The sequence below is a fragment of the Priapulus caudatus genome, unplaced genomic scaffold, assembly GCF_000485595.1.
Source record: "Priapulus caudatus unplaced genomic scaffold, Priapulus_caudatus-5.0.1 Scaffold1400, whole genome shotgun sequence".
In the NCBI taxonomy this organism is placed as follows: domain Eukaryota; kingdom Metazoa; phylum Priapulida; class Priapulimorpha; order Priapulimorphida; family Priapulidae; genus Priapulus; species Priapulus caudatus.
The window spans coordinates 8204-18856 of NW_014578461.1; the positions used below are offsets into that span (position 1 = coordinate 8204).

At 41.0% G+C, this 10653-nt stretch overlaps 1 protein-coding gene across 1 annotated transcript in view; it reads right to left on the reverse strand.

Annotated features, from left to right (window-relative positions):
• Nucleotides 1-3635: 3635 nt before the first annotated feature.
• LOC106816511 (THUMP domain-containing protein 3-like) overlaps nt 3636-10653 on the reverse strand; it is a 7755-nt gene continuing 737 nt past the window's right edge. The window contains exons 2-9 of the mRNA XM_014821138.1: nt 8235-8312; nt 7493-8008; nt 6921-7051; nt 6626-6695; nt 6075-6190; nt 5477-5618; nt 4630-4713; nt 3636-4294 (exon numbers count right to left, since the gene is read on the reverse strand). Of these exons, the coding sequence (XP_014676624.1) occupies nt 4181-4294; nt 4630-4713; nt 5477-5618; nt 6075-6190; nt 6626-6695; nt 6921-7051; nt 7493-8008; nt 8235-8312 (1251 nt within the window). The 3' untranslated portion in view covers nt 3636-4180. The remainder of the gene's footprint in view (nt 4295-4629; nt 4714-5476; nt 5619-6074; nt 6191-6625; nt 6696-6920; nt 7052-7492; nt 8009-8234; nt 8313-10653) is intronic.

The following is a 10653-nucleotide window of genomic DNA, read 5'->3' on the forward strand; positions in this document are numbered from 1 at the left end:
TCTCGCTTTCTTTCTCTCTCTCTCTCTCTCTCTCTCTCTCTCTCTCTCTCTCTCTCTCTCTCTCTCTCTCCCTCTTTCTTTCTCTCGGGTCATTAGTGTGACGGCTATGCACATGCCTGCGTTTGCTCTCGTGACAATGGACCTCTGGCCGGCACGCTCCCTCTTTACAAATGAGCAGTCAATTAAGCGGCAAACCTTAACTGCATTTAGTACATTACGGCGATCCAGATAATAAGCTTCCAACGCCGACAATGGGGCCGCCTTTCGATAACGAACAAGTGGATACAGCCACGGACACGTAGACTGTCACCTCTCGGCGTAAAGCGCCGTGCGCGTGAGAGTGACGGAGGGATCCGAAGCGCCGAGCTCACCTCTCGTTCCCGTCTAAATGGTGAGTGCTGGCAGATGGCCAAAATATGACTTATAAACATTCGGTGTGCCTTTCATGCCAACGTACAGTAGCGGTGGGTAAACTTGAGACAATGTCAACGCGTACGCAGCAGATTCGAACGTGTGCAGCCGCGCACGCGAAAATTGCAAAACAGCAAATTCCCTATATTATCTACTTCTGATACTTATTCATGGCAGTCGGCCGTCATATCATAATCATATGTCAATATCATGTCCGCGTGCGTGCATGCGTGAGTGTGAGCGCGCTTGCGCGTGCGTGCGTGAGTGTGTGCGTGAGTGAGTACGTATGTGTGCGTGAGTGTGTGCGTGCGTGCGTGCGTGCACGTGCGTGCGAGCGTGGGTATGTCAGCATGTATGTGCATAAGTGCAAGACTGGCAGGCCACGCAAGGTTCGCAGTCAATAAAAATACGCAAATTTCATTGCGGGTGTAGCAGCACCGCACACAGTTTAGCCTGTCATGCACAGCACTTAAAGCCGCAATATGCGCATCCAAACGCTAATTCTCTAATACTAGACTAGCAAATACTTCGTGCCATACATAATCACACTACCTTATGACAAAATAAACTCTAGTTCCTCCCATTTCACTGAGCGTTGTCTTATAAAGGGTATTTGAAAATACCTCCAATGTTGTTCAAATTCTCCGATGTTGTTGACACGTTCGCGTTGCTCTGCCAAGCAACCGTACAGCGGGTGCAACCCGTAGCAACATGTGACGTCACCTAACCGATTCGGGGCTAAATTGTTTGGCAAACAATTCGGCGTTGGCACCAGATTGCCAGATTTCGCACCTCTTTCTTGTGGGTTTTAAGCAAACGCGCAGTGAAATGGGAGGAACTAGAATTTAGTTTGTCATAAGGTAGTGTGATTATGCATGACACGAAGTATTTGCTAGTCTAGTACTGGAGAAATTAGCATTTGGATGCGCATATTGCGGGTTTAATAGTCATCACGCTGTTTCTACGGGCGCGAATAATTTCGCAAAAATTGATTTACCCTTCCTCAGTTCCACTGACACGCCGTCCAAACGTGAGTGAGGCAGCGCGATATTTCTACGGCAGCGTAATCCAATTGCATTATAACATCGGATAAATAATTCAGCATCGCCTCGGCATTACAGACAAGCGACGAAACCGGGGGTGAAAACGAAACGAGCGTGCGCGTGCCGGACACCTAGTGCTCGCTTCTATAGTTAGGAATCAACCCTTAGTGCATACTCATGCTTCATTCATCCGCAACTTGATCGGAGCATTCCACGAAGAATTCGTGTACACTTTTTTTTTACAGTGGACTGACCATGCACAATCGACCAAAGACATTGGCCCTCCATGAAAATAAACACGGCGCTGTACGATCTATCAGAAACTCACCTCGAAACATCGCTGTGCGGACAGGCATCAGTGGCGTCTTGTAAGGCGGTAGGCATTTCGGGAACATCGGCTATATCCATGGTTTGGCTACCATCTGCGACCGCGGGTCAAGACGACACAACACAGCGCGACTGCGTTAGTCTGACAACATTCGCGTGCCCCCGCGGTTGTCCGGTATCCGGTATTTAATGTTCACTGACAACCTGCAACAGCAGAGTGCGCTCACGAGGTTTGTTTTAAAGTAACGATTGCGAGAGTTTTCCAATGTTTTCATCACTTTCATGACACCTACCGTTATTGCTGGAGTAACAGCAATTGTCTAGAGTAACAATAGAATGTCTTAAAACCTTCGTATTCACGAAAAACTGCCAGCTTCAAACTAAACGTTTTTGTAAACATTCGTTTCTGTCATCTTGAACTAACAGGAAGTATGGATTAGCTTGTGGCGCCACCGCTTATCTGCCATAAACACAGTACAGGCATGCACTTGTTTTCAATTCATCACCGACACAAATACAAGTTTACCAATTCTGCCATTAAGCATTATCGACATACGATAAAATTTATTGCTGCTACGATGTGGTCAAATCCATTTCTCTATGCTATAACTGCATAAAATCTTAGTATTTTTAATCGTGGTGTAATCAGTGATATTTCCGCTGTCAGGTGAGACTATATTCAGCTTTATTTAGTTTTTCCGAGCAAAAACCTCACAATAACCGTTTTAACTTGTGCGACCCCTCATCGCAACGACTACTGGCATATACCCGGTATGTGAACTGAATTTGCTATGCAGTCAAATTTCACAGTATTAACAGTGATTTAACACTAATATAATAATTATACTACTGTAACTCACTAATTAAAATATGCTAGCAATATTTTAATTAAAATATTAATAAATTAGATACGCCACGTTTTGGAGCAAAATGATTTGAGTTTTGTACGTCTACAAAACACAACTTACAGCCGATAGCTTCTGTCCTGACTCGATCAGTCTACACAGCACGTCAATCTACCAGCATATCGCCGTTGAAATATTTACCGCAAAAACACTGCAATGCCATATCGCGTAACACGCACAGCGGAGCACGATCAACAACAGATGCGTTTAAATCGCGGCGACCGACTGAGGATTGGCTGTGTTAGAACAGCAGGCGATCGCTTCACGTCAGCCGAAATGCACGAATTTTAAATCCGCGAGTGGCTCACGTAGCGTCGGTCCATTATTCTTGAAATTCGACACGGGAAGGGGCACAAAACTCGTACACTAACTTGTATTGTTGCTTTACCTGCCGTCTGCAATGTTGCGGTTCGTTGAGGTTGGCTTTCTTTCAGCTCATTTTAGGTGTTTTTGAAGAAATCGATCGCGAATAAGAAAACCGCCAGCCATTATTGTTTACGAACGGAGTGAAGCTAGCTGTCAATTCAATAACAAACGTTTGCTGCGGCTGCGGATATATTAAAATTAATTCAAAAAACAAACAAGTTATTGAACAAAGAGCGTAATTACTGAGTTACACCTGTAGTTATTGTCGTATGTTCAAAATAATTTTATTCGTAATTTAATTGTCTACCTTCGCAGTCTACTTCGCAGTTTCGCAGTATCTCTTCGCCCCATCTGGTGGCAATGATTACCGATTTTCCAGCTAATTGGTCAAACTTTATGAGTGCTCTTTATTGCACACTAGACCCGCTATGACCTATCTATCTAGATGACTGTAACATTGGGAAAAGAATTAGGGATTATAAATGGTTGTTACTAATAATTGTCATTGTCGTACATATAAATTATAGTATCTATATTTGATGAGCTACCTTACCATTACAGAAAATCAGTAGTAAAAGGCAACGATTGTTTCACGTACAATTTTATTTATTTTTACATGATGTAAAAAAAAAGTATATAAATACTAGCTCTTACTGTGTCGTGTATATGGGTTTACTGATTTAACTAAGGAAGTACGCACATTACATTGCTAAAAATATACTGCAAGTAATGGTAAATGACATTTTCTCAATGAAACAGATTGTACATGTATATGCAAACAAAAGATAACACAGTTATAAACAAAACAAAAAAATATTCAGCAATATTTGTACATCGACTTTCAATGTGGATGGTACGTTTTCTTTGTATCTGTCGATCTGGTATAACTTTAATAACTTTCTAATTATCTGAACAACAAAAGTACATGGCAAGTTCAGGAGAAATGTCCTCTTAAAATATATCACCTAAATCTTACCTCCACCTCTTATTTCTCCTGGTGGTTAAACATAATTTTTTTTTAAATAAAAATATACCAGAGCAACCTCTCATTACTACTATTTCTTGTGGGAACAGGTTTCTGCATTCGCATGTGGCTCATTTCATGATAAATGCTGACAAACGATGGCGCTACTTGACAATGTTTGCTGTCCTGTATAGTAGAAATGCACCAGCAGACAGGCCACCAATGTTGATCCAACAGGTGTCTGCTCTCCTCCACAGATATCCCAGTCTGATCAAACTCTGCAATGTAAGAGTTGACGTATTATCGTGTAATACCTCTCAACACAGTGACGAAACTCATCCTAACCAACCTAACTCTCTCACTTTCACACCCCACTCTTATATCTTCATCGTTCATCACTTGTAAGTAGCAGGGGAAAACAGCCGAAGCCCAATCAACCATTTGGTAGCTTTATCGGACCTAAGCGAGGTGACTGCATTATTTTCGTGAGCCGGGCATAGTTTTCATCTGTGGAGCAGAGCCACCATGGTTTCACTTATTGGAATTTCTCGCATCCACCCCCTTGCCTTCTGATACATACTGCAGTTACAACACTGGAGCCTCTTTAACTCACCTGCTGAATGCACTTCTTGTCTTGTGTCAGCATCACTGCACGCCCTGTAGTCGGTCTGGCCACCCGGGCCAACTCCGTAAGAACCTGGAAAGACGGTTCACATCATTTTTAACATCGTGTACGACAGATGATTGAATAATTTCATCGGATCTCTATAGTTACATGCTCATAAAGTTTATCTCAGTTAGATCCAAATTAAGTTAAAAATAACTTACACTGACGAAAATGTCGTCAGTGTAAGTTATTTTTAACTTAATTTGGATCTAACTGAGCTAAACTTTATTAGTATAGTGTACGACAGGTTTTCGGACACGTGCTTACATTTTCAATAGGTACGTCCAAACATGCGAAGTGCAGCATAGAGCACACAATACAGGTAACTACGATTTGATGTGATATGAATAACTGCATAATTTAACGTTTGTGGGTGCCAATAAAGAGCATGTCTGCGCACTAAATTTGGCTGCCGGGATGCAATTAGAACATATATGCCCGTAGCACATTACAATTCTGATATTACATCTCATCGAATGTATCTCTCCCGCTCTCCCTCTCTCTCACTCCCAACCTCCTCCCTCTCCCTTTCTCATTCTTTCTCTGCCAATTTCTCACTCCCAACCTCCTCTCTCTCTCCAATTTTCTCACTCCCAACCTCCTCTCTCTCTCCCTTTCTCTTTCTTTCTCTCTGTCTTTCTTTCTCCCATCTCTTCCTCGCACGCGCTGTCTCTCTCTCCTCCTCCTCACTCCATCTCTCTCTCATCCTCTCACACTAACTCTCCCCCCCCCTCTATAAAATCATCTGTCGTCTAACACCGACGCCGTCCGCAGGGAGGTACGCCAGACACACCTGAGGGTAGAGTCGTCGGTTGTCGAATTTGTTTCCCATGCGTTTTCCGAATGGCATGTCCGTGATGAAGACGTCCACGCTGCTGTCATGCAGAGGCAGACGCTTCACGTCCCACCTGAACATGTCCACCTTCAGCGCCCCCCTGTGGTGGAAAAGATAGAATGATGACTCGAACAGCGACTGCAGTCCCCAAGGAAGACAACGAAGAAGGCGAATGTGAAGAAGAGACATGTGTGAAGAAGAGGCCTGGATGGCCTCTACGGGGCACCGCCCCACTGTGCTACCCAATGTTGTCTCAATATGTGGGTTGTTGGATGCCATTTTAAAACAAAGTTATGGTTAAGAAATGCTAAGTAAGTTAGCAACGAACGAGTAGTTTCGACGTGTTGTAGTCTTCGTCAGGTTCTTCCAACTTTTTACGGCTGAAAAAACCGCGTTTTTCAGTGTGTTCCCTCCTCTTTACATACCCTTCCCGCCTGTGGAAAAGGGGCGCAGATAGGGGGTGCCGGTGGGCGCATAGCTGCTAATGGTTGGCTAAAGTAAGAAACTGTATTGGTTGGGATTGCGATTGCTTCACCATGCAATGTTAGACACATACTGTTCCTTCTCCGCTCGCTGCTGGTTAATGTCGGTAACGTTGCTATGCACACGAGACTCTGCCATTCCGTGATTGTCTCCGCACAAGAAGTGTGCATTCGGCCAACAGATGGCCCCCTAAAAATACAGACACATGCACATTAAACAACAGTGCTAGGAACTCCACACACCATACTCTGCAAACTTGCTCAAACCAATATCGTCTAGTTGTGAAGGGTTCAAGAGCATGCATTTTACATAGACAAATACACATGCATGCACACAAACTCAAAATGAAGAAAAAAAAACCCAGGCCTGCGCATGAGACTATACAGTCTCGCTCGAATAGCTCGCATCTAATTGTGAAACTGATTGTGATATTGTTTTTAAAGGCAATTCGGCCAATTATGTGATAGTAACACTGCAGTTACGCAGTTTTTATCATGTTTTAATCACTATCTATTTACTCTTGTTTGATATCGGTGCAAAAGCTCTTAGCTTATGTTAATAATGTTCATTATATACCGATGAAAATAAATTTTACTTGAACTTGAACTTGAACTTGAAACCCACCTCGATTGGAATGGATCCACCACCGCCCATTGGATCACAGACTACATCACCATCTTTGATGCCGCTCATTCTGAAAACATTACACGCATTTTCAAACTTGAATGAACTTTTAAAGAATGAAAAATTCAAGTACAATATCTATTATGAAAACTATGTGCACACTAGAAAATAATTAAATATTAATATCTGTAATTACTATATTAATAAAAATAGCAATATTATTTTCAGTTCAGATTTCTTTTTATTATTTTCTTTTTAGAATTCAACTAACCCTGTATAATGAGCAAACATTTACCTTAGCATACAGTAAGCAATTGTTGACTTGAGGGTCGTTGGCCCAAAGTGGTTGATGTTTCTTTTCCCAAGGGTTGCCTTTGTCAGAGCGAGGGTTACATAGCCTCTCTGATCCTCTATGTTAAGCACAACCTGGCAATCAAATAATAAGAAAACAGGATTGCAACAAGGAAAGCAATACCTGGGGCTCATTGTCAGAAACTTCACATAATGTTGTGACTTACATAAGGCTAAAATGTCATAACTTTTGTACAACACTTCACTTCAAAGGTGTATATGAGATTATAGACCTACGATGTCATAGGTACTTAAGATATTTTTGACAACAGGCCCCTGGTTAACAAGCAAAAAACCTGATAATGCTAATGCTAAATACAATTAAACTTATCACAACACACATTAATTGCACTGCAAAACAGCTCAAAATTCCAACTAAAATTCCATGCTTCCAAGCACTTCTAAAAGAAATCGAAGCGATTTAAGAGGACATTATAACATAATTGCAATGAGTTGTCTATTAAGCCATGGTAATCCACCAATTATATACACATAGAAGAATCCGTGTTTCACTACCTCAATGTCGAAATTTTTCAAGTCCACTTTCCAGCGGAAGAAGTCATTGATGGCGCCACCGAATTCACATGCTGCGTCGGGTGAACCGAAACTGTGATGCTTCCCTGTTCGGTAGCAGGTTGCTCTGAACCTGGGCACCCCGAGTGGAACCCGATCGGATACGACGACGTCGTCAAGTTTCGAGTTCTGACACGAGTGATCGTCTTTCATTTTTGGATCCCCGGTGTCAGACTGGACAGACGTCGGTCCGTCACCTGCGTCCGTCATCTCCGTGGCTTCATTGCTCTTCTCTCCACTGTCTCGCTGCTCTCCAGTAGCCCCTGGTGACACAGGGTGGCTCTCAACGTGTGGGTCATCATTGCTACTGTGAGTAACACTGATATCGATCTGTGTTAGGTCGGGCACAGAGACCGACTGCTCATAGTTGCACACTTCCCGCCAGACAGCAAGACCGTTGTTCCAGCGCGCTTGCCCGATGTCCTTGACTAGCTGTCGAAACTGCAGCAGTGCTGTTGTCTGTGATGAAATAGGATAAGATTTTAATATACACAACCGTATGTGTGTGCGTACAGTGCATGTGGGAGACTGCTCGCATGTGAAAATAGATGTAAATTTGACCAAAGACTGATCTATAATTTTAATTCAACGAAGATTTCTTTGAACTTGACAAAATTGTGAAAGAATACAAATATTGCTTTACGAAACTTCTATGTTAGCTGAAGATTCTCATTACTATTCATACCTTGTCAGTACTGAATGCGAAGTCATCAATCTCGTGTACAAGTAAGTAAACATTCTCTGCTGAGTGCAAGTCTAGAGCCTGAAATATAAATGAATACATATATTCATTACTGTATTAAATAAACCATTACATCTCTCATCATAATAGATTTCAGATTGCTGTTAACAGTGAGTCTACGAAATCATTCAGATTAAATAAATTATAATATAAGTAGTAAATAATAAAAAATCCAGAACGGATTGAACCCTGGTCCCTCACTTGATAGACGGTGATAGTAATCACTCAACTATGACAGACTCAACATTTTGTTTACTATATGTAACTTCTAAGACATTCACATAAAATGACACATGTATTATATCTTCATTATATTGTCAATATATATAGTACTTTATTTAAGTTTTATTTATAATACCAATGTGTAATTGAATCAAGGCAGTGGATATTTAACCATATACGGCAAAGTTTCCACTTCCGCTATTTTACCGTACACCACATTTGATTGGCTAGTATATTTATGACGTCATCAACATTACATTCGAATCCCATAAGGTTTAGCTATCTAGAAAACGTTTAGGTTCGAATCCCATTTATTTCTACACATTTGTAGCCCCAGTGCGTTTGATCATAGAAGCTATTTTCCGTGAATCACGTTTCCAATACAAAACCTTTTGAACACATTCATATTATCAGGGCTTAATCCAAGCCATTTTTCATACTGAATACCGGTGCCCAAATTACGACCCCTAGCAAAACGCCCAAATTACAAAATTCATAAAACGACCAAATTAGCAGAGCTCTGATACAGATCTCCATGCTTCTATTGTTATGTAGGCAATGTTTTATAATAAAATGCTCATATAAGATCTATAATCGATTATCTGAATAAAATGTGTCGACCAAACGCCCAATTTAATGTGATAGATAAGTATCAAGAGCAGATAAAGAAGATAAGCTTCTTTATCTGCTCTTGTAAGTATATATATAATTTTGTTTAAGCTCGCTACGCTCGCCACACATGCGTCTATACAGAGGAATTGCTCCGACCTATGATTGGAGGATAAAAATAGAATTTGTGACGTTTCATTTCACCGGCCATAGCCGCACGTGTATTAGCCTATGAGCGATACCGCGCGTGCATATTTGCTAATTAATTACACTAATCGTGCTTCAATAAACTCAAATTTCACAGAGATTATAGCTAAGACATGTGTCTATAAGAGCTAGAATTTATAGAAATGTAACTCAAATCGTTCACGCCATATGATAGTTACTAAGTTACTACACTTTCCTACCGGCCATAGCCGCGCATGTATTAGCCTATGAGCGGTACCGCGCGTGCATATTGGCTAATTAATTACACTAATCGTACTTCAATAAACTCAAAATTCACAGAGATTATAGCTAACACATGTTCTATAATAGCTAGAATTTATAGAAATGTAACTCAAATCGTTAGTGCCATATGATAGTTACTAAGTTAGTACACTCTCCTACCGGCCATAGCCGCGCATGTATTACTATTAGCCTATGAGCGATACTGCGCGTGCATATTTGCTAATTAATTAGACTAATCGTACTTCAATAAACTCAAATTCACAGAGATTATAGCTAAGACATGTATCTATAATAGTTAGAATTTATAGAAATGTTACTCAAATCATTTGCGCCATATCATAGTTCGTACACTTTCCTACTGGTCAGCGTATAATAGCGTATGCGGCGGGGTTTGCAAAATGACAACGAAACGTCACGAATTCTATTTTTATCCTCCAATCACAGGTCGGAGCAATTCCTCTGTTTAGATGCATGTCTCGCCACGGGTTCCAACATTAAGCAGCTAGATTAGGCCCTGAATATACTAACATACATAAATATACTAGCCAATCAGAAGTACTGTACGGTAAAATAGCGGAAGTGGATACTCTGCCGTATACGGTAAAATAGCGGAAGTGGATACTCTGCCGTATACGGTAAAATAGCGGAAGTGGATACTCTGCCGTATACGGTTAAATATCCACTGCGTTGAATCAACGAGTGGTGCTTATCAACTGCTGCTTGTATACAAACATTGAAACACGTGCACACACACACACACACACACACATCACACATGTGTGTGTGTGTGTGCGGCGACCTGAGGTGAAATTCTTGCAAATAAAAAAAATATATTTTTACTTGGGGTGGGTGTTCGTTCGAACCCCCCGAACCCCCCCCCCTGGCTACGGACCTGGTGTGTATATATATTATATATATATATATATATGTGTATATATATATATATATATATATATTAAATTATTAATATTATATCGTATATGTATAAAATTATATATTATTAATATTATTAATTATTAATATTATTATATATACATAAATTTGCAAGAATTTCACCTCAGGTCGCTCCATTTTAGTGTAA